The 25,438-nt window shown below is 40.4% G+C and overlaps 1 protein-coding gene across 1 annotated transcript; it reads right to left on the bottom strand.

Moving 5' to 3' along the window:
• Positions 1 to 2,134: 2,134 nt before the first annotated feature.
• On the bottom strand, positions 2,135 to 24,683 carry cwf19l2 (CWF19 like cell cycle control factor 2). Its single transcript, XM_029447184.1, has 20 exons — positions 24,537 to 24,683; positions 22,496 to 22,606; positions 21,937 to 22,050; positions 21,476 to 21,592; positions 21,043 to 21,162; positions 20,487 to 20,580; positions 18,625 to 18,743; positions 16,827 to 17,166; positions 16,401 to 16,742; positions 15,477 to 15,717; positions 11,591 to 11,693; positions 10,135 to 10,236; positions 7,544 to 7,672; positions 6,949 to 7,086; positions 4,037 to 4,249; positions 3,408 to 3,524; positions 3,114 to 3,269; positions 2,905 to 2,985; positions 2,655 to 2,756; positions 2,135 to 2,485 (listed from the first exon to the last, which is right to left on the bottom strand). The coding sequence occupies exons 1-20, from the start codon at positions 24,627 to 24,629 to the stop codon at positions 2,327 to 2,329; spliced, it is 2,991 nt and encodes a 996-aa protein (XP_029303044.1). The 5' UTR covers positions 24,630 to 24,683; the 3' UTR covers positions 2,135 to 2,326.
• Between the last annotated feature and the right edge of the window lie 755 nt (positions 24,684 to 25,438).

Genomic DNA, 25,438 nt, shown 5'->3' on the forward strand with positions numbered 1-25,438 from the left:
CAAACATCACAGTTTTGTGCACATTGGCAACCTTTATTTTAGAGTATTATGGTATGACTGAATAAAACATTTCAGGAATCTTTATTTTGAAGCAATACATTTGACTGTTTCGCAATAAATGTATTTAGTTTAGAAGAGGAAGAAATAGCATTAACATGAAATAAAATCATGCAAAAAAAGGGAAGAAACCATATATAGACAAAACCATCCAGGAGCCGACACACATAATTCTGGAACGACGTGTAGTTGTGGAATGCAGGAAGATAAGAGGTTCAGCCCGGTGACACACACCTGGTGAGTCAAAACCAGGTTTTCTCCAGAGATAAGCAGTCAGTCATACAGACACTCAAACATGACACACACTTGTACAATCAGAGACACACACACCTTTAGAATTGTAATGCTGTGTACCACTCACTATAGCTTTTAAATATTTTAGTCATTCTGTGTGTGTGTGTGTGTGTGTGTGTGTGTGCGTGTGTGTGTGTGTTAGCAAGCACGTCAGGTCGATTTTGTGAAACCGTGACATTATATTATTGTCTCATCTTTCTGTCAAATAAATGACGCTGTTTGACTGAGTGAAGTATAAAAGAACGTGAAAGACTGAACTAAATTAGAGAACCTAAGGAGGAGCAAGCAAATGAGTGAATTAAAAGAAGGCTACAGAGGATGAAACAGCACGGTGTGGGCTTGCGAAATAACTCTAGAAAGGATACATGTGTGTGTGCGGCAGAGACCCGGAGAGAGAAATGGCTGTCTCGGTCATAAATCTGCCCCCAGCCAATGTAATTGGCCATAACCATACATCACTCCACGCCACTCTGCTGCTATTAACCATGAACCAGGGCCTCTCTGTCACTTGTGCAATATAAATAACCTGCTTTACTATCCCAAAGGACCGTTTCAAAAGGTACAAATCCGGTTGAAAAAAATAGCTAATTGTATGTTGTGGTGTTACAGTAAAAACCATTGAAGTTAATTTTCCTTAATGATCCCATAATGATTTGACCTTTGAGTACATATTTTGATTGTGTGATTTATTTTTGGCAGTTACATCACACTCAAGCGGAGGACAAACAGAACTACTGCCGATGTGTGATGGAACTGGCCCTCTGATGCACATATAAACAATAAATAATCCACAATCCATTGCGTATTTTGGTACACTATGGTCGCCTTGGCTTGTTGATCTTTACAATGAAACAGGTGATGTTCTAAAAATAATAGTAAATAACAACAATACACAACTCTTCCTCCTCAGGGATATTCATCTCCTGCATGTCCCTGTGTCCTTGCTGAAAGGGACCGGAGCCTGGATCCTGCAAGTGAAGGACAATCTGCCTGCTCTCATCATGAACCTGTTGCCTCACAAAAAAGCAAACACTCTTGTGTTCAATGGGACGGAAAAAAGTGCAAACTGAGGAGTATGTTAACACTCATATTATAAATAAATGGGCCCTGGTTCAAGAGACTACAAGAGCCAACATTTCACTCCTGTGGTTTGAAAAACAGTGCCATCACCCTGATAGGGGGTTTAAAATGCATCACACACGATTTAGAATACAGATGATTTTATTGATATTAACAAATGACTGACTACAGAATCTACTCGTTGGATTTATCCCAACCCCACTAGATAGTCACTTATCATTATGGAGAACTGTCTTTTCATTAACTGTCAGACTGGAGAGCATGGAAGAGTGAGAAAATCCTGATTCTGAAACCTTTCCCCCGGTCACCACATATAATAGTGCAATAAAAAGCACTTACATGCTACACCACATGGTGTCTGAGATGACAACTGGAATTAGGTTAGGTCTCTGAAGTGATGAGCTAGTCAAAGAACCAATAGCTAGGAAAATTAAAAAAACATGAAGTTGCATGCCAGGGCAAAGTGCACTTGTGGCTGTGATGACACTGAAACCTCTTACAAGCGACAGCGGCGAAGGATCATGAGGCCAGAGTGAGATATTAAATGCCAAGGCCGGAGAGCAGGGAAGGGCTCCAATACAGGTCTCGCTTTGTAGATGTTTCACGATCCACCAACCTAGCTGTATGTGTGGCATAAAGTCAGAGAATTTATCAATAAAGTCACGTTTTTTACGACAAAAAAATAATACAACAAATACATGGATCAAGGTTGTTTTATGTACTTTTTATTTTAGTAAAAAAATTCTCACATTAAAACTTCTAATAGGAATTTTACATCAAATTCTGAATTGGTAGGTGCAATAGTGTCTGCACCACAGTGAGTGAGTGTGAGTGTGTGAGTGTGTGTGTGTGGGTGTGTGTGTGTAATCTTCACTACTCGGCAGAGTGTACACCTTTATGTGAGTGTATCCAGCAAGCCCTCAGTCTTGGTGCAGTCATACGGTTTCCACCACTGTGCAAACTGTAGGACTTTTTTCCTCTGGTCATCAAAGTTCTCTCTAATCATTTTTCTCCAACGTCGCGGCTCCAAGTCCATCATGCCTCCTACCACTTCCTGTGAGGGGAAAGTGGGATTTGGTCATATAGAAAGATGGATAACGTTCAGGAGGATAAGGGGATACACCGTCTGTACAGGTGACCAAATGAAACTGACTATAATAGACTAAATAGTTGGGAACATTTGGGATAATGTTACATATCATATCTTAAATAAACACACTGACCTTGCCAAAGTAATGGGTGAACTTCTGTTCATTTTCAATGACGTGAGCAAACCCTCCCTGGAGTCCAAAGTCTACAGCAAAGTAGGGCAGACCTCGAGGAACCTAAGAGGCATTAAACAATGAACAACAATTAACAAGGATGGGGGGGGGGGTGCAAGAACCAGAAACAAAACTGAAATATTATAGAAATGACACGACAGGAGTTAAAGACAGACTAATAGAAAGACAGGCAAACAGGAAGAGGGCGTACAGCATGGCGGATGTCTTTCGATGAGAGGTCGACGACCTTCTTGTTCATGGCCCATTCTTCATCACACTCCATGATAGCTTTCTGAAGGCACACAGAAACTGTCATATTACCACACAACTCAAACCTATCCACACAATACTCCTTTTAGAGGGTGAAATGTGACGAAATGAACTTAAAATCAGAATAATGATGAGTCAACACATACACACCTTAAAATATATGGGTGCCATATCGCCCAGTTCTCGGGGTAATGGGATACACTCTAGGACCATGTGTCGTCTTTTGCGTGGGTTCATGTGTGTTTCCATGAACACACAGTCCTGCTCCTGGGACTCAAACATTCGCACCAAAGTACGCCGGAACAGCTGAGGACGGCAAAGCAGCACCAAAGTGAACTCCATTACATTTGAATCATTCTTGTTTGAAGTAAACCTTAACAATTAAAGCAGTATATGGTTCTGATTATGTCTACCACTGCTGTAAAATGAGACTGATTGGCTAACCTGTATTTCTGACCAGACATCTTCATCCAATCCAGTGGCCGAGCAGTGATGCTGGAGAGGACAGATGTGACAGTGGCCCTCTGTCATCGACACTCCCGCAGGCAGGCTGAGGTACACCTGGACACAAGATGGCAAAGGCATACACAAAACTTAGAAATGCATCATTTGATATATAGATTTATTTATGTGCCAATACTAATGCCAATTTAGAGCTGCAATGATTGGTCGATTAATCCATTTGTTTATTGACCTGAAAATCATTGGCAACAATTTTAATAAAAATAACATTTCCAGTTGGTTCCAGTTTTAAAAAATGAAAATATTTTCTTTTTTGATTTAAACTAAACATATACAGTACATGGGGTATGGGTAAAAACAACACTTTAAAAAGGAAATTATTAGCATTTTTACAATCAATCGATTATTTGAGAAAATAATCAGCTGATTAGGCCATAATGAAAATGATCGTTGTTGCAGCCCCTTTTTCAGGAGAGAATTGCACGATCCAGTGAATAATTTGCATTTCTGCTTGATAAATTCGATTATCAAAATTGCTGAGTGACTAATCAATTAAGCAATTAAGGATTTGAGCACGTGTCCCATGTCCACAAACATCCTGCATCTCTTACCTTGCTCCCTATTGCCACGATGAGGTGCTTCTGGAGCTCTTGGCTGCTGAAGCAATGCTGGCATTTCTCCATGGAGGCATTCAGCCGTCTAGTCTCCCCGATGGCTCTGCTCCTCATCCTCTCCTCCTCCTTCCCCTCGCCCTCCCGCTGCGCTGCACTCGACACAAACATGTCATCCAGCGTGTAGTTGTCGTCGTCTGTCTTCCCCATCATCTGGAGAGTGGAGTGGAAGCGGCGGCGGTGGAGACGACGGGGTCAACGGAGGAGATGGAGTAGAGAAGTGGGAGAGGAGACGTAGGGAAGAAGAGAGAAACAAATGGTGAGAAGAGTTTACCAGGAGTGTGATCTAAATGTAGCTTTCACTTTTCATTTCAGGCTTAAAACTAAAATAATTCTGCACTTTTCAAAAACAGGAAAGAAAGTCATCGCAATCCTAAAAAACTGGCTGGTAGCTTTACCAATTGGTGTATGTGGGTGCTGACGCAATATTACCGTCTGTGCCTATTGCACGCCATATTCGGTGTGTGTGTGTGTGTGTGTGTGTGTGTGTCTGAGTTGCCCTGTGTGTAAGTTAGACTCTGGTGTGTGTTAACAGTGTGAGGCAGGATGCCAAGCATCGACTCTGGTGTTTCTACGTCTGAGTCTTGTCACCATGGCGACCTGGCAACAGGTTGGAATCTGTGTGCATGGGAGAGCGAGAGAGGCAAGCATGGCTGAAGTGTGTGTGCATGACTCGCTGCGTAGGAGTGAGTGTGTGATTGAGAGTGAAAATTTGATTAGTTTAGTGACAGTGTGGGAGGGAGTGTGTGTGTGTGTGTGTGTGTGTGTGTGTGTGTGTGTGTGTGTGTGTGTGTGTGTGTGCGTGTGTGTGTGTGTGTGTGTGTGTGTGTGTAAAGGACTCCTCCTAAGAGTGCCACAGCACATGCCGCATCTGTCCAAGAGAGACAATTTTATTCTCACACACACACACACACACACAATATGGTATCAATAAATCTGCCTTCAGGTTCAATGTTTTTTCCCTTGAATGTCAATAATACATTTACACATTCTTGATGCAATTTAAATGATAGAGATTGTGAATTCAGCATGTAGCAGGAGAGTGGAAGGTATTGACATGTGTCTGGCACACTACTCATGTTTTATTAAGAAATACGCTACATTAAATCTCCAGACAATGCTAGTCTGCAAGCAGACTCTGGCCAATGGATAAAACTGGTATTTATAGAAGCCCTGCCATGGTAACTGTAGATGTATTTTTAGTGTCACTCTTTGTAGCTGCAGAACGTGTGTGTGTATTTTTATACACATGCATGTGGAATGAAAATATGAGTGAGGTCAAGTGATTGAGAGGGTGTGTGTGAGTGAGGGCAGAAGTCAGAGAAAGAAAAAACATGAACAGAGCATTTGTCTTTTTTTTTTAATTAAATCTTCCTGTCCACACGCACACACACACATGCACACACACACATACACACACACACACACACACACACACACACACACACACAGGTAGAAGAAAACAACAACAGGAAAAGGGAAGACGGAACACGGAAAATGTGTCTTGGAAAAGTGCGGTCTGTAAAACTGCTGATAGACTGACACATGCACCACAACCTGCCAGTACCCATCTGCTGCTGTACGTCTATTTCAAGCACACAGTGGAGGAGAGCGAGTCGTAGAGAGACAGTCAAGTAGATGAGTAGAAGTGGATGGAGAGGAACGGATAACGACACAGAACCAAATGCAAACCCATCTGAGAGAATAAATCCTAAACGTCTATCATTTACGCTTCCTAAGAGTATGACAAAATGAATCCATGTGATCCTTCACATAAACACATAAGGCACCCGAGGAGATTTGTACCTTTTCCGTGCCATATGTCTGCCTTCATCTAGATTTGTTTGTATCGCTGCAGCGGGTGATGTGTGAAACATTTATCAAATTTGATTGATAAAAACAAGGCAACCTTCAGTTTGTATCTGGGGAGCAACGTTACCTTGTTTTTATCTAGTTTTCAGCTCTGATCTAAATCAGCATCTGCGGTCACTGATGCCTGTCGGCGAATAATGAGAAGCTTGATACCTGCGTGTTCCCCCCCCCCTGCTCTTTGCTAATAAAACAGGAGTGAGGAGAGATAAAGGGTTTGATAAGATTAATTATCCCCAGAGCTTAACGGGTATTCTGCCGACCGGCAACCGGATCCAAAATGGAACAGAAACCACCCTACCTATAGGTAGCAATTATCATCTGAGTCAAAAATAATATCATGCACACCTTCAAGTGAGCTGAAGCGCTTACAGTGGGCTACAACCTAGAATCAATTAAGGAAAGTGTTGTATACAGCAGTGGCTCTGAAACAGCAGGTTGAATCCAGAACAATATGTTGCAGACAGATTGCAATCACTCCACAAATTATTCTAAATAAATGGACACTCACTGCAGTGGAGAGGAATCCAACATCTACGTCCCTCTATTGCATCTCCCACTTCATTTAAGTAATACTTTATTAAAAATGTATGAGTTAACATTTCAGAAATAAGGCTTCATAAAATGACTACAAAATAACTCCCAAGACCAGGTGACTGATCAAAATGGTGATGTCGGTACAGGTGTGTCGATATTAGGAATGAGCAGCAACTGACAAAAGACAAAGAGTGCAAGCCATCTTGATCTACCTAACTGAGTTCTGTCCTACGTTGATTAATTATGTTCGGCCCAGCTAACCGGCTCTGTCCACAGCAAAAGAAACGTTTCTTTTCGCTTCATACGTTCTGGAAGCTGCCACAAGTAAGTGAGCACAAAGGTGCCAGGTTGTCATTTCTCTAAGTCTATGGTCAATGTGGAGTTTCTGACAGCCACAGGCGCTACGAAGCCGCTTTGATATAAGTGAATGAATAACGCTCTCTTACCTTGGACGCCATGCGAGAGTAAAGGGCGTTCTGATCCTGTGCAGAGCTCATCTTCTCCCTCCTCACCATCTCCTTCAGAGCCACATTGTCATCATCCTGGAAGTAGCGCACACGCTCCCCGTCAACATGAGTCTCGATCTGAAGAGAGAGTGAAAAAGAGAGGAATGTGAATAACAGGCGAGGAGAGACGAGGTGGTGAAGAGCAAAATTCACTGGAAATCGGGTGCCACATGTAAAAAAAAAAAATTAAAAAAAGACACCATTTAAAAAATCTATTGAAATAACATCCAAAATCACATCGTTGAAAGGAAGAGTGAGCAAGTGAAAGTCCAAGGACAGTGGAGAGAAGAGCGAGGGAGAAGAAGACGACAACCTGGACAGATAAAGATGACAGAAATGGACAGAGCGAGACGCTGATCGTGAGGGAAACAAAGGGCGAGACAGTAAAAGGAGACTAGTCCACTTTAACCATAAACAGTGAGTGGACTTGAGAGCTTACAGCAGTACAATTTCTGTTTATTTTTTATTCTCTCTCGCCTGTCCTGTCATTTGCTTTTCTACTTTCTTTCCACCCGTCATCCCTCTCTCTCTTTACCGCTTTCTTCTTCTGTCGTCCTCCGTGGGGCTCCTGGGGTCCAGAGGGACCATTGACTGGCCATGCGCGACCTGATTGGTCTGTTCTAAACAGCAGGACTTCCTGGTCTTCACTGGAGCGGCCTGTGACCTGAAAAAAAACAAACAAATACAGCCAGGTCAGTTTTACTTGTTTGTTTTTGTATAGCAAAGACTAAAAGCACCATAAAAGTACCATGTTTAAACAGAGAGTTTTACTAATGTTCCATGATGTAACGATGTCTGCAACCAATTCCAGGTCAGAAATGCTCATTTGGCTGATTATATTTAACATGGCTGACTGTATTACTAAACACAGGCTTTACTCCCATCCTGCCTTAAAGCTACACGTTTAATCAAAATTAATCCTACGACTCAAAGTGTGTGTTTTAATTTGTCTTGTAACATTTAACAATTAAACTAACTTGTTAGTGTCATTTGTGTATTTTAGAGAATGCACCTTCTCAGTGTCATGCTGGAGGCAAAGGAATCGCTGACCACGAAAGGAAAGCAGGGTAAATTTATCAATACGCATTTTGGCAATGTGGACGTGTTGGATTCATAGCAGCAGATGTGTGTCAGGGAGCAAGAGGAGGAAAGAGGGGCTGTCAGGACAGAGGAAGGATCTGCAGTAATAACCAGGTCTCCATTAGAATAAAAATGCCTCAATGAACCTGGCTCATTCCAAAAGAAATGTCTTTAATTTCGGAAGGTTTAATCCGTCATAATCGGTTCACAGGATTCATTCCAACTACGGTAATCAATTTTCTAAATATAGTCATACTTCCTGTGGTGAATTAGATTAGTTGTTCCTCCGTGAAGACAAACATGTTTGAAAAGTTATCGTGAGCACTTGTGAATGACAAAGTGTTAAAAGACCTGCCTTCTGTTCAAAACCTTCAGTGGTGGGATCTGATCAAAATGCTCCTTCAGCACCAATTTACCATTCAAAACTCCAAGATCAAAAAGTTTGCCTTTTATGAGGAGCTGAAGTCTGAGTTGCACAAAGACTGAAGTTCGACCTGACAGGTAGAGGCGGACAGCCAAGAAACAAGATCAATGTGGGAGTAGCAGAGAGGAAGGGAGGCAGTCACAAGGAAATGAAACTGTTCTGTCAGAAACAAAACAATAGAAGAGAATATTTCCTCTCTCCGCTCGACACAGTTATGCCTTTCAAAGCTCCACCCGCAGGGAAAATGTGAGCCACGCAAGCAGAGTCGAAACACTGAATAGTGAAGACAGGCCTAACGTCTTCAATAACAAGACAGATTGGAAGGATCTCCAAAGAGTGCAAATCAGCAGCACTCCACCTCTATGAGTGCTGAAGTACCTCTCAGCTGATGAGTGCACTAACATTTAAGAATTATGACACTTTGCTGAGGATTTCACCCCGTTTTAAAAATGTGGACCGGACAGCCTGAGGAGGGATGAATCTGGACTTACTCACAAATACTAATATACAGGTTTTTATAAATAATCACAGCCTGCTTTCCATGTGTTTATAAAGTTGTCTGGAGTCTGTTCATGTCGGAAATAGGCCTCCATTTATTTCAAAGAAGGCATTAGCAATGCCAAAGAGAGGAGATAAAGCAGTGCTGAGGTGTCAGGGCACTGCCATTGCTCTCTGCTAATTGCCTGTACTACAGAGCGAGACAGGATGGCACATATAATCTCCACTGTCTGCCTCTCCATCCGTCTCTTTCTCCTTCTCTCACACACATAAACACGGGGGGCACGCTCTAAATGACCCCTGGTAGGAGAGTCTCGTCAGCACGCTTGTTTCCCATTAGGCTCTGCTAAAATGCCAAACAGGAGCCTTTTCCATACAGGCAGCGAGACGTAAGAGCCGAGCAGCTAAGAGGCTTCAAACTAACACATTTTCTTTTAAAAGCAGTCAGACGTAACAGAACTAAGAGTTTAGTTTCATCTGAAGACGGATGTGTGTGAGGCACTTTTCTTCCCCGCAGTGAGAGATGCTGCTGCAAGCTGCTGCAAGCTGCTGTAAGCTACTGTGTGTGTGTGTGTGTGTGTGTGTGTGTGTGTGTGTGTGTGTGTGTGTGTGTGTGTGTGTGTGTGTGTGTGTGTGTGTGTGTGTGTGAGTGTGAGTGTGTGTCTGTGTGAAGTTTAGAAAAGATATAGCCCTGAGTGTTTGGATTAGCATTTAGACTATGGGAGAGGAAAAAGAAGTAGATAAATCTGACAGAAAAGGAGTTGGTGTGTTTGTGTGTGTGTGTCAGGTTAAGGGCTGCGTGTGAGTCTCTGCATCTATTCCTGAGTGTGCATTTGTTTTCATCTGTGCATGTTTTGAGAGTGAGTGTGTGTATATATATATATATATATATATATATATATATATATATACATACACACACACGAACACACACACAAACACACACAGAGTATTTAAATAGAAAAAAGACGGATAAAAAGAGGAGAGAATGAGAAAGACAGAAATGGAGTGGGGGAAAATTATTTACATGGGAAAAATAGTTTATTAAAAATCAAATGATTGTTTCCTTTTTTGGGGGAGGGACAGTGTTAGTTGAAACTGTTTAAAAGAGATATTGTACAGACCTGCTTTAATGTAGCCATTTCTTGTAGCTTCTTTCGGGCGCCGTAGCTCTCTTTGGCTTTATGTGCTGCGTCCAACTGTGATTTCAGCTTCTCAACCATGGCCTGAAACACACACACACACACACACACACACACACACACACACACACACACACACACACACACACACACACACACACATAAATGAATACATCTACATGAAGCCTATAAAAGGGTTAACATTAACAGCTGGTATTAGATTATAATTACTTAGTTAATAATTATATGCGTGTATATTCTGGCAGATATGGAAATAGAAATCGCGGTCTGTAAATGTTTTTTAGGCTGCATTTTAATATATATTCGGCTATTTTCTGAATTCACGTTTTGTTTGACAATCGGCAGATAAAAGGCTTCGAGGCTCAACACTGTGAAACTACAGAGGACTGAGAGAAGCAACATTTGGCTCAAGCAACCAGAACCTCTTAAGCCATACTGCCGTGACATATCTATACCTCTACGTACACGACATAAAAGCAAGTGCACGACTGATAAAAGCACTTAAAACACACACACTTGCACGCACACGCGTTTGGGAATATCGTTTTGATTGCTTTGTCGTGTAGGGAGACGCTGGATGGAAGTTGATAACACTTAATATTATAGGTGTAAGTGTGTGTGTGCGCCAAGTGTGCGTAAGTGTGTATATTGTAACAGGCAGCACTGTAACACTCTCTATAAAAGATCCCAATAGCACGCTTAGGATTGACATGTGAAGACAGACAGGGGTAGTTAAGTGCACAGATCAATGGAGGCTATAGATTAATGGACCCCCTGATGTCAAAGCAAATGTGTTGAGGAAAAGTCAATCATATATACATCACAATGAATAAAAGCGCAAAGAATACTTGCAATACTTGTTTTATTTCGACAGTTTGTATCACTTGTATCCTACGCCTTTAAACAAAAAGTGATCAGTAAATAAAATATGAAAATTTTTATATAAGATCCTATTATTTTCGGCTTATTAAGCTTGTGGTCGTGTTAAATTTAAAAGGACTAGAAATGACCAATCCATACGGTGTAAAACATTTATTCAGGAGTGTTGGATTGTGGGTTGTTTGTAGCCTTGTTAGCAAGAATTCTGCATCTTAGTTTATAGCAGTGTGTCTTTGAAATGTAGTCGGTTCTAAAAGAGTTTATTTAGCCCAGTTTAACCTACAGGAGGTTTTGATAGCACGTGGAGCGTGGGAATAAATGATGAGTGGAAATGAGTCTCACAAAGCTCAAAAATGTTTCCCTGTTATGAGAGAAAAGGCTTCTGAGATAAGGACTATCTTATCTTTGGACTGATAGTATCTCAGGGACACTTTCCAACAGGACTAGACTAATACATTGTTGGATAAGGTCGGGTTGTCTTGTAATCAGGGATGTCTCATATTCAGCCCGATACATAACTTAAAGATAACCTACTCACCGTGTTGCCCATAATCTCTGCCTTCACCAGTTTGGCTCCCAGTTTGTTCATCTCCTCCTCTGACAGCAGTGGAAGCTCCTCTTCCTCCTCTTCACTCTCACTCCTAGGTAAAACATGAAGAGGAGAGTTTGAAGGGCAAGACCAAAAGCAAGAGGTGGAAAGGGAACTTCAACCAAAGATTAATCTCAACCACAATACGTAACCAATTTATTTGGTCATTTCTTTACTTTTAAAACTTATTGACTGATGCGGATTTTATCTGTGATACATGTGTAATTAGTATCTCACTTGTATTCTACGCCCGTAACCCCTTTGAACAACATTATTTAATCACTTCATTATTCCACCCCAGCAGTAGTCCTAAACACTCTAATGGGAAACTTATTTGTGAGGTTTTTACACAAAAACCATATTGTTTTTCTTGTGGGCTCTCACACTGTTTATCTGTTATGATTCATTTGAGTCCCCCCCCCCCCCCCCCCCCCCCCCACCCACCACCCACCACCCCACAGAGATCATTACTGCGCTGCCTGGCAGGATCTGAACTGCATCCTGGGAAGCATCGTTCTAGGCTATTACACTTCTCACAGCCTCATTTCATTCCGCTGCCACACTGCGGACTCATTTCATGCTGCATGGGTTCAGGGTGCTGGTTCACCCAAACAACTTAGTCTAATGAGGCAAAGCACAGAACAACTAAGAAAGCAGCGATGCTCCGACATCTGGCCTCCAACGGTGCTATATGTCGGACTGCCACGACAGTAGTAAAACATATGTGATGCAATCATTTGCAGTTTCAAAAAGTTTCTGTGTCACATGCATGTTACAGACATAGCATTAGGAAATGGATGAGATTAACATGAAATGTTACAATGCTAAATATGTTACAGTACTTTGAGTATTAAGTATAGTAAATACTGTGTGAGGGATCTAATAACTGATGCTTTACAAAGGCTGTGAAACATGCATGCATACAGAATAAACAGACATTACTGATACCATAATCATTTTGATTAAAGCAATAGAAACTGTGTAAACTCAATTTGAAGAGTGTCTAAATGTCTGTTACTAAACATACTACTTAGGGCAGAAATAGTGCAGATAACAATAACGACTAATGTTTAAAAGCTGATAAAGACTTGAACAGTTGATGCAGGTCCCTTGAAAATAATCAAGTACACATGTGAAGACACGGCCATGTTTTATGGACGGGATTACGGTGAGAACGTCTCACAGGAGGTTGGTAATTGGATACATTAACATGACCTTACAGAGATGTTGTGCTTTGTGTCTTGAAGTTCCATTAGTAGTATTTGTTGTTTGTGTTTGTGTGTTTTACCACATTACGATTCAAACTTGTAACCCAACATCTACAAAAGCTGCCAAAAGGATGAAATATGTCTTACTTGTACTATTCTCACTTTATTCCCGTTCCATAAAGATGATTTGTTGTTACTTAGAAAGTCATAAACTCTGCGTTTTTTGTTAGCATTTGAATTAGAAATACTGCAAGACCTACTACTACAGTATATGCTGAAGCTGAAACTACATAAGGCTTTGTATAGATGTAAATATGTTCAATAATCAGTCCATTATTTCTATGTGGTACTGAACCACAACGGAAAATGGAAAACAAATGTTTTTCAGGATGAAACAGCAAACTACTGGTTTAAAAGTCAGATGCCAGGAGGGTTAAAGAGCATGTTTATGTTTATGTAATAGCAAAGCTACATTCTGTTCCATGTGAGTGGACACAATAACGGGAATAGGAAACTACATAATTGGACTGATTCATTCATAATGTCATCCAAACACACATACAAATGAAATATCTTCCCAAATAATAAGTCATGGGGATCAAACTAGCTGAAAATGTGTCTCAATGAAAGGAAGGTTGTCTTCTGCATTGGACATATGGGAATTACTGGGTAAGAAATGGAGACAGTTAAGGGCGGAGATCTTTAAGGCAAAAATGTATTGAAAAAATAGAAAATTCACAACTGGCAATAATAATAATAATAATAATAATAATAATAATAATAATAATAATAATAATAATAATAATAATAATAATAATAATAATAATAATAATAATAATAATAATAATAACAATAATCCATATACTAATAATAATAATAATAATACTACTAATAATAATAATAATAATACTAATAATAATACTACTACTACTAATAATAATATTATTATTATTATTATTATTAATAATAATAATAATAATAATACTAATAATAATAATAATAATAATAATACTTATACTAATAATATTAATAATAATAATACTACTACTAATAATAATAATAATAATAATAATAATAATAATAATAATAATAACAATAATAAGACAGGCGTGGGAGGGAGTAAACACATTAATAGTCAGATCCAGTAAAAAGGGTGATAGTCCTGTAAGTAACAACTAAACCTTTGGTAATGACCTGATCAATTTCTATTGTAGATTTGGAGATAAGATAATAAGTAATAAATAATAAGATACGATATGCAAAAGTCTTCCTGTAGAGACATCAACAGTTGTCAATGAAGATGATGTTGTTCCAGGTCTTTTTAAACTGAAGCTGAACAAGACCACTGCCCCAGATGGTCTAAAAGCCCATCTTCTCAAACACTGTGCTCCTCAACTTAAAGGGAGTTTTTGCAAGATTGTTTCAGGCCCTTCTAGACACACGCACAGAGCCAAAATCATGGAAATGTTCAATCAGAACTGCGCCAAAAAAGACACGCGCAAATATGCGACGACGATGCGCTGACTCTGCTTTATACAGTTACGAAACAATTTATGCATTCTAAAAAGGACATGCCCAGATTTGTATTTATGGATTTCAGCTCAGCTTTTAACTCAATGAAGACACATATTCTCCTGAAAAGGCTCATTGATCTCCACATCAATATGTAGTATCATGTATGTAGTTCTGCGGATCAGAGACTTTCTTCCCTGCCGCCCACAGAGGGACTGTGTCAGGGGGAGCATGTCAGACGTGCTCACTGCGAGCACAGGCTGCCCACAAGGCTGTGATCTTTCCCCTGTGCTACTCTCTCTCTCTCTTTACCAACAAATGTGTAAACAATGAGAAACATTTTAGATTGTTTAAGTTTGCTGATGACATATCGTTTGCTGGCCTTCTACAAAAAAGTAGACCCATCAGGTGAAGCTTCCCATTAACATTCGGGCCCTTCAAACACGGTGTCGCATTTGCCAGCTAGAAATCAATGTGACCAACACAAAATGAATTATCTGCATGGAAAAAGATCAGAAAACAGATTGATGGCCAACATTTTAAAACTGTGTAAATATCTTGGTACATTTCTGGACTCAGCGACTTTATCTTCTCAGGAAACTTAGTGGCCTTGGTGTTAACAGGAAGACTTTAAAACTAGCGTACCAAACTATTGTTGAGAGTGTTTGAGCTTTTCCCCTTCCTGACTTCCTTCACCTAAACAGTAGATCTAAGAATAAACTTTCGAGGATTGTGTCAATGGCGAGGAAAATAGTTGGCAAACCCCAAAAGCCCATGACTCAACCTTTCACAAAGGACGAGGAAGAAAGCGAAGTATCCTGGCAGATTGCTCCCGTCCTCTCTTCAGCCAGTTTGAGCTATGGAGTCCCTGAGGCAACTAAATATTTATTTAAGAATATTCATCCCAAGCCATCAACACTCTTAACTCAACAAAGTGACTGAGAAGATTAAAGCCACAGAAGTGTTTTAATGTCTATTATGACCTATAGATTTTATAAGGACACATGTTCACCCTGGTGGACAATAAAGATATATTATATTCTATATTCAATCAGTATGGGGGAGTTCAACATCAACCATGTAGTCAAAGCAACACAGCGAAAAAAGCTTCAAACCTTGATGTCGTCGCAGCGGCTTTATCGCCGCGCAGACCATCTTGAGGAGCAGTCACAGTTTTCCCAGGATCCTTCTCGTTCTCCTGGTGTAGATTTTCAAATCTGTCAGATTCCGGGGCAGGATTGCTGCTCTTCGTCCAGCTTGGCATGTTGGTTTTACGTGGACCAGAGTCTTCATCGTCAGAGCTGGGTTTCAGGAATCCTGTGGATGACCGCGGTGGAGGACGACGACGCTCTGGAGCTGCAAAGGACTCTTGGAACGTTAGTTTAAAGGGTAACTTCAGTACGTTTAAACCTAGACCCTATTTCCCCATGTGTTTGTGTCCAAGTGACTGACTGGACTTAAACGGTCCAGTATTGAGCGAGAAAGCAGCAGCTGGCAGTTGCTAAACAGGCGTCAATGTAATCGCTCGGGGCAATTCCTCACTGTCAATTTACTTCCCTTAAAAGTGCTTGTTTTTGCCACTGACAGGCTCAGATTTAGCTTTTGCTTCTGTTTGTCATGTGACCTTTTTGCAGGAGAACAACAATAATGTGAGTGAGAGTTAGAGTTAAAGAGAGGAGTGCAGGTTTCCTCAGAGTCCGTTGTGTTGGAATACAGAAAGTTTAGCTTAGTGTTATCTAGAAAGAGTTTCAATGTCATGGCGGAATATTTAGCTGTAATATAAGACACTTTATTTCTCTGTATGGACCATTCAGACACTTGTAATAACACTCTGAGCCTGTCAGTGGCGAAAACAAGGACTTTTAGGGGATTTAAATGAGGAGGTAGTGAGGAATTGCAAAATTTGTAGAAATTGAAACAAAAAGAGCACCATGTTTAACCCGCATGACCTGAACCGGTGACTGTACAATGCAACCATAGCTGTGCAAATATAACATGTGCTGTTTAATTCTGCAAAACGTGCCTCGACATCAACCCACCTTCACCACTGTCATCATCTTCTGAGGGTTTGAGGAAGCGGCTTTTAAGTGACCCGAGAGAGGGAGAGCGTTGACTCCAGTTGTTCCCAGATGATGATGTTGAAACGCTCTGCCCATCTCTTTCTCTAACTCTCTCACTATCCCCATCTCTCTCTCTTTCAGTATCTCTTTCTCTTCTTGCAACCCTCTCTCTGTCTCTATCACCGTCTCTATCCCTCTCTCTGTCTGTGTCTCTTTCAGTATCTATTTCTCTTCCTCTATCCCTCTCCCGCTTCCTGTCTCTTCCTCTATCCCTCTCTCTGTCTCTATCACCGTCTCTATCCCTCTCTCTGTCTCTATCACCTTCTCTATCCCCCTCTCTGTCTCTATCACCTTCTCTATCACCTTCTCTATCCCCCTCTCTATCCCCCTCTCTGTCTCTATCACCTTCTCTATCCCTCTCTCTGTCTCTATCCGTCTCTCTAAACCTGTCTCCGTCTCGACCTCTCCCTTCCCCTCTGCCGCGATATCCTCCCCTCTCCCTCTCCTCTCGTCTTCCAGCATGGTATCTCTCTCTGTCTGTGGGTGACGAATCTCTTTCCCTTTCATTTCTTCTCCAGCGGTCTCTCTCTTCCCCATCTCCATCTTTTCTACTCCATCTCTCTCTGGCCTCATTCCCTCCTTTCCTCCACCCGCCTCTCTCTGTTCTGTAACCTTCTCCTCTGCTGCTGTGTCCATACACAGCGTTCTCAGCATCTGCAAGTTTTTGCTGAAATTCTTCCATTGACTGTAAAATGAGAAAGACAAAACATATTAAAATACCAGCTTTGGCAGTTCAGATTTTAATAAATGTCCAAACTGTCCAGCTGTGGCCCTTTATTGATAGAATCAGTCTGTAGACATAAGGAAGATTTGTTTCATGATTTCCAGAAAGAGACTATGACATATTGAAAGGGTTTTGTCGCCTGTCCATGTAGTCTAAAAGAGGTTTGCTCAGTTAAGCCAAACAAACAGCTGCTTTCTGGCTTTGCTGGCGTCTTTACAAGCCTGAAATCAAACAAATTAATATCATGACTAGAGCCATAGCAATAGCTGTTGTAAAAATCAACATCAATTGACCTACTAGATACTATTGTAAAGTTACTAACATCAGATAAACACAAATCAATCTCAGGTCAGAAAAAACACAGTTACTGTTTACTCAAATCTGTTATGGTGGACTCTCAAATGTCACTATGTACTCGGTAATCTCCAATACAACCGCCAGGATTAACATTTTGTCGACTGAGAGCTTGCACTTGAACACAACGGATTCATGCAAAAACACAAATGAGGTGCACTGCAGAGAGGCACACACACACACACACACACACACACACACACACACACACACACACACACACACACACACACACACACACACACACACACACACACACACACACACACACACACACACACACAGCTGTCAACTGGAGGCACAAATGCTGACACTGCTAAAATTCCCTTAACAAAGGACACTGTGCGTCTTTGTGATGTCAGACGGCCAAGAGATAGTTTAATAATAAAACAAGGTATCTAGACAAACATTCCTCCCACAGTATTGTGTTTGTGTGTGTGTGTGTGTGTGTGTGTGTGTGTGTGTGTGTGTGTGTGTGTGTGTGTGTGTCATCAGTTCTAGTGTTAATTTTGTAAGCTATTTCTTCTTATTCTGTCTTAGTCCTGTGTCAAATCTCTTTGTTAGTTTTAATTATATTTTTTAATTATATTTATCTCATCCTGTTTTTTTAGTAAAGTTTTTGTTTCACTAAAAGTCTGGGGATTGCAGTCTTAGTCAAAGACTATTCTAGTATAGTTTTAGTAAATGAAAACTGTTGACATGTCAGGATGTTTTAGTCATCATATTATATTGAACATGTCAGTCTTCAGTTAGTAAATGACTCCGAGTCCTCCTGACCGGGCTCATTGTGTGCTGCCGCTGTAGTCCTGGTATGGCACATGCACAACAGGAAACAGAAAAAGAAAACGATACCTATACAATTCTGTCTCCTGTTTTTTGCCAATGAAAATAAAGAAAGATTTTGGTAACGTTTTACATTTTAGGCTTTTTTGTAATCGATGTTGCATGTTGATATCGTCAAAGTTAGTGTTTAATGATGTCGGTGACGTCTCGTCTCGGTGATGAAAGATGTTTACTGACAAACATATTTAGTCATAGTTTTTGTTAAGGAAAATCAGTTCTCACTCCGTATCTCTCGGCCACGATATCGTTGAGGCTGCACTGCTGCCTCTCCGCCTGCTCATTCATCCTTTGGTAGCTCTTCCTCAGCCAGCTCAGACCGGCATCATTCACGACTGAGCCTCCTGGGAACAAGTGGAGAAAAACTGTCACAAAGACGTACAGACAAAAACACAACTTGAACCCTTAACTAATTCTGAGCCTCCAGTGAATGAGTAACATCGTCACAATTGTCATTTGTATAATTGACATCATACAGTTAGAGGTCACTTCACGAGTGAGTTCAATGTCCGCACCAGCCAGATCCATTTAAAACCGAGACGATGAGTAAAAGGTAATCAAAAGAAGGATGTGAAGAAATAAATGAGACAGGAAAACAATGAAGCCACTTGAAATCTTCTTTGTTGAAGAAAATTTAATTCAGTACAAACTTACATGAACTAACCAGACTGGTATGTTGCCAACCATGTTAATTAAGAAGCGGGAAGAATTGGGAAACAACATGCGTTAATGTTGCTTGTTGTGAGAAGCCGGCGGAGAAGCCGGGCCCGCACACTCTAAGAGGTAAAAAAAAAAAAAAAAAAAAAGGAAATAAAATCCAGAAAAAGAATCCCCAAAAAGTTGAATCTGATATATACTGATGAAAAAGAAAGAGGACGAGTAAGTGGTGAGAAACGAATGTCAGGATAAAGTAGGGGAAAACAGTTTGATAAATTTAGACTTTAAATCCATGGGAAATAAATGTTCTACAGCAGTTCATACAACTTCCCAGAGAGCTAAAACGGGACCCATGTACGGCCTAAAGCCTCTGGTCAAGGTCAACACTGACATGGCAATACTTCATTATCTGTACTTCCTACTTTAAATTGTAGGTGGACTAAAAGATTAATAAAAAATGAAAGACGAGCTTTATAAGGTTCATGGTACTTTACACAAATAGAACATTTTAAACCTGCCAGGAGGACAGGTTAGCAGGATAAAAGGGCTTCTGCTATCATCTAACACAGAGACGTCTTTTCAATTGCTTTGCGGTTGTTGCACCTGTTCAAGCTGCAAATCATCACTTTTGTTAGCTGATCATTAACAAGCAAGTTTCCTTGAATTTTCGTCATCAAAACAAATTGTATCCAAAGTAAAAAACGCACAAATACCCACAAACATAACACAGACACCGTGTGTGTGTGTGTGTGTGTGTGTCTGTGTGTTGTTTGCATCAGCCTATTTTTACCTTGCTGTTAAAATAAAGCTTACAACAGCGAGGCCAAGCCAACTCTAGAGGTAACTGTACTTCCTGTGTAGAGATAAGAGACGCACACACACATACCTGCATTTGCTTGTCAGCTTAACACAGCTTACTCTCTTGTCTGTCTGCCTGCCTGTCTTTCTCTCTTTCCCTAAATCGCTGACTCAAAACCTCTTCCTCGCTCCGTATGTCCTCTCATTTGTCTGTCCAACCTCTACGCTGACTGTTCTGCACGTATAATTGTATTCAAGTCGTCTCTGATTTTAAAATGTAATTCTCCTTTCTCCTGCCTCTCAGCAACGCCCGGCCTGCAACGCCCGGCCTGTCCCGGACAGTTTTGAGTAGACCAACAGAAAGATTACTGTCAGAAACAAATAATAGCACATGTAACTGCTACAAAATACTTTTCAATTAATTGTTTACTACGCTACAGGGGAAGAGTGAGCCAACTCTGATCTCCTAAGGCAACTTTCATCAGAGACACTGATAGCTCTGCCTCTTCTTCATTGGATTACAGTGGTTGAAAAATAACACCAATAAATGTATACGTAAAGGACAATGTACATAACTGGAAAATGCTGCGCTATATAATGCCTCAATAGAGTCTACGTATCTCTGTTCTTACCTTTCTTTGCTACAGTAGCGGCCTTCTCCGCTGGGGGCACACCAGTTCCTCCATCTTTCCAGAACGGGTTTAGCTCCAATTTGTGCAAACCAGCCTGAGGGAAACACAAACACACATACACTTTAATCATTTCTGTATACTGTTAATAGCACAACAGGGGCACAAATCCAGACAAAAGCACCCTGCTGACAATAAGTACACACACACGCAGACACTGCTGTCCGAGAGGGGACACCCTCTGTTACCTTGGCAACCACACAGTTGGTAAAATGAGGAAAGTGACTGCCACAGTGTTTTCAGATCCATGCACACACAAACATAGCTCTTTATCTCCCACTCACACAGACATTCAGGTCTTTTTGTGTTAGGATTCATATAACAGATACATGTAAATCTGCAGACTGAGGTCTCCATATGCATCAGAGGAACCCCACACACACACACAGACACACAGACACACACACACACACACACACACACACACACACACACACACACACACACACACACACACACACACACACACACACACACACACACACACACACACACACACCTGTTCAATGGCCTGAGCCTTTGCCGTCTCCTCCTCTTTCAGTCGCTCTTTCTCCGCCCTCTTCTCTGCTGTGGATGTCGTTCTCATTGCCAGGAAGTCAAAGGTCATCCATTCGTCTCTCTACGGGACAGAGAGTGTGGGGGGGTTAAACAAAGAAAAAGAAATATATAGAGATGGAGCGGATGGTGCCTTGAGTAAGTTTGGTGCTAAAGCAGAAGAAGCAAACAATGTTTGTCTGCATGTATAAAACTTATTCATACCTCCTGATACAGTATTACTTCTAGACACTTATGCTCTGTTTAGCTTCTTTATTCATCTCTATTGGGGAAAAGGGACTTCAGTATTGTCTTGATTTACCATTTGTTGTATTAAGAGAAACATCTTGAATGAAAATAAAACCTTCAGTATCTGTGGGACCGGGTAAGGCAGTTACCTGGACATTTTGTGCTGAGCTGAGGTTGCTCTCTGAAGGCTTGGACTCATCAGGAAGCTGCCAGGCTTTAGCAGCTTGTGTCTGAGCCTGAGCCTCAACCCAATCATCCCCTGAGTCCTGACACATAGAGAGAGGGAACAATTATGTTGAAGAAGGAAAACAGCACGAGAGATTATCATATCAAAACAAAAGGATGGAAAATGAATAAATGAAGGAAGAAGGCCAAAGCTGAATTTTAAAGACCTCCATCCCTGTATAATAAAGATTTTGTTTTTGTAAAGAGTTCTAAATATAAAATTACAGCTCAACCGGGAATGGTAGACTAGGGGTGGGAGAGAAATCGATACAATTTATGCTGTATACAAATTAAACCTTTCGGTAACGATTGCTTTTTTGGTCCATTAGATGGTGCTGAGTTCTTTTCTAATGAGGTCATGGGTTACTAACATGTAATAACTTACATCTGAGCTGTCATTAGAGCCATCTTCTGCTGTCTTCTTCTCCTTCTTGGCCTTCTTCTTTTTCTCCTTTTTCTTTTTAGATTTCTTCTCTTTCTTCTTCTTTATAGAGCCCTCCTGTAGATTACATGAATTGTGTTGTTATTTCCAATGGTTGCGGTTTTTATTTATCATTAAGTTGTAATATTCATAGTCAGCCCTCAATCACATTAGGTATGCAAGGATAACCTTTTGTCTCCATTTGTTTGCTTCCATGTTTATCCATCTTAAGGTTTGTTAAGTATGATTGACTACACCATCTTCAAGAACTTCCCATTTCTCATCTGGATAACGGCTTCAATATACATCATAAAGTGTAACTTAATGTTTGATACAATTACACAATACTGTCATGAACAACCAGATTGAAACAATAAAGGTGTGGAATTACTGTATCGTGTTGCAGACCGGCAACATAGTCACTACTGTGTTGAGGTACAGTACAGTCGTGACTTAGCCTGAAGTTAGTCTAATAATCTATTGCAATACAGTGATTAAGCAGTGAAAAAACTTTGTATCTTACTTCCTCCATCTCCTGCAGCCTCTGGTTGAGCTCAGGAAGCATCCAAGTGTCCTCCCCTCTCTGCCTCTTGAGCTCCTTCTTTCTCTCATTTTTCTCATACTGCTGCTTGGCCTGAATAACACAATGGAAATAAGTGGGATTATTCAAAAGGAAAATAACATTTCAAAGTAAATGTACACCAACATTTGCATTTTCAGACTAACCAAGCAAATTCTTCAGGCAGAAATTATTGATGAATAAAGAACACAAAACACTTTTGTCATTATGAACGGAACCAGTCTTGACATTGCCATGACACTGCCGATAAGTTTTATGATTTGCAAATATTTGAGCATCCAACAACTTTTAAGCTGCACAAATATATATTTTGGCTGCAATGGCAGTGACACTGATGAGTTCTTAAGTCATTATGTGCCACTTCCCCTTCAAATTCAGCAGAACAAATCAGACCCAGCTACACTCTTTGCTTTGGCCCGATCAAGCACAGGTGAGCGTTGCAGATAATGTGATTTACAACCTTTGGTGTTCATCTACAGGAAGCATCATTTGTCTGCATCATCTGCTCTGTGTATCATGCAAACACAGACTGTGTTCAAGCCGGCTGTCACTCGCATCTCCATGCTCAAATTAGCCAGTGCTGAAAGTGCACCCATATTCTGACACTTATGGTAAATGCATTCAAATGTTTCTTGGTAAACGCGGCACTCTGTGTCAACTTTTCTCCTTTTTGATGAAGATATTTTCCTACGCTTGATAGTGTGTAAGCATGTGAGCATCTATAATAGCGTATCCAGCATAGGGACTGCTGCTCTTATTAGGACAATGCGACCCCCAGTGGACAAATAGGACCAGCAGTGCATTATATTGAAAAATTGGTATTGATGACTTCTCTATTCACAAACTACAAAGTCATCCAGTGAGCCGGATTGGAACCTTTGGTTAGCCTGTTCTATGGGCCGTATGTTTGACACCTCTGCCATAGACTGTATATACAAATACATATAATATTAATTGTATTTTATTCAGAGTAAGTATACACCATGTTACCTGTGCCCTTTAATAAAAATAAAAAATACCACTAAATTGTTGTACATCTTTATTCTTTGATTTTGGGTTGCTGGGGGGAAAGAAAATAATTCCTGACAATGACTTCAGGACATATATTACTACATACAGACATAACATAAAGCATTTCAGGTGTATTTATTTAAAGATTTTCCAAAGTAAAAGTACCACACTTGTACCTTGAATTGACTTCAAGCCTGAAACTGGAGATGCTTTAAAAACAGATCCAGCGCCATCATTTCTGACAGTGACTGTTATATTTGAGTTCAGGATAACTATGACTACACACATACTAAAAAGCAAACATTTACTGTTTCATGAAATATATTTGTAAGTGAAAATCCCACATATGTACCTTTAAATAACTACAGTGCTGTAAAACAGATTGCCTTTAGTCCACATCTACAGGAAACATCATGTGTTTGCATCATCTACAGAGCAGATGATGCAAACACAGCTGCAAAAAGATAACGCGCAATTGAATACCTGTGTACATACGTGATTACAACGGGGCTATCCTAATCTTTAAGATGGGGAGGGGGCGTGTATAGCTGCGACCATGACATAAAAACCTCTACAAAACACAGCCGCAGGTCTCCTATCTGCCCCAGCAGTGTTTGTCCTGTAATTTCCTGCCTGCAGTATCCGCCTGTCCAGACCATGGTCCAGACGCAGGCAAATATCAGGTTAATGTGAAGACACAAACGGGTCCTGATAGCTCCCCGAGAGATGGAGAGCGACGAAACGATACCAATTTGTATCACAGTCAAGGTCAATTCCGCAAAAAAAAAAAAATACTGTTGCGCCTCTTAACCTACTTATAAAGCATGTTTGCTTTAACTCATTCGTACCTAACGTTAACTAGCTGTTAGCCTACTTAGCTTGTTAGCTTTCATTAGGACTAAACGAGTACACCAATGAAGCTAACCTTAGATGTACTTATAGAGTTTTTCGTTAAAAAGTTTAAAGTGTATACCTTTTCTATCGCCTCTTGTCGTGCCTGTCGTTTACTCTCCTTTCTATCCTCGATGCTGCCCGTACTCTCAAAACTGACTCCGGGTGCCGCCATGACACTGTCGTTAATGTTTTTGTTGAGTGTCGTAAAGCGCCGCCATGACACTGTCGTTAATGTTTTTGTTGAATGTCGTAAAGCGCTTGCCGTTTACGTTAATTGTTGAATTGTGGTTATTTTAGTAAAAGCCTACATAAGACTTGTTATAAAGTTACTGTTTTAAGAAAAGTGTATGCCCATTTTTGGAAAGCTATTCCCATGCCTTTATTTCAAATGATACAAAGCTGTTTATAGCTATTTAGTGCACCTTCCTTGCCAATGTCAATTTGTGGGATTACAAAATCTGATTAAAGAACAGTTAGTTCGTTTTTCAAACAAAAGAAAATTGGGGGACTCCAACTCATGCTCTGAATAACATAGAAGTCCCTTTAAGGAGAGATACATTGTATTTGTATCTATGATAAAGCTGAGAAGCTGAAACCATTGACAATAGGTTTTCATTTACTGTCATTTACTTCTAACCTATCTTTAGAAGTAAATCTTATAAATAAATATTTTGGACAACTTGGATTCAAACATTTCAGATACTGTTAATATTTTTTGATTACTTGGGGTAAATATCATCTTCATACATACTAGAATTTTGCCATCTATTTTAAATTGCTAAAAAAATATTAGTACAAATGAATGGAAAGGCTATACAACTGTAGGCCTACATATCTTTATCTCAGTCCTTGCTCTTTGAATACTTTGTCTTACCTTGCTCATATCCCTAATGCGTCAAGGAAGGAAATATTTCATAGTATTGCAGTTTAAACGTCTTGTGACTCCTGTGAGCTTTAGATTTAAATTTGTAGCCTGATAAA

This window comes from Cottoperca gobio, chromosome 13, assembly GCF_900634415.1.
Source record: "Cottoperca gobio chromosome 13, fCotGob3.1, whole genome shotgun sequence".
NCBI lineage: Eukaryota > Metazoa > Chordata > Actinopteri > Perciformes > Bovichtidae > Cottoperca > Cottoperca gobio.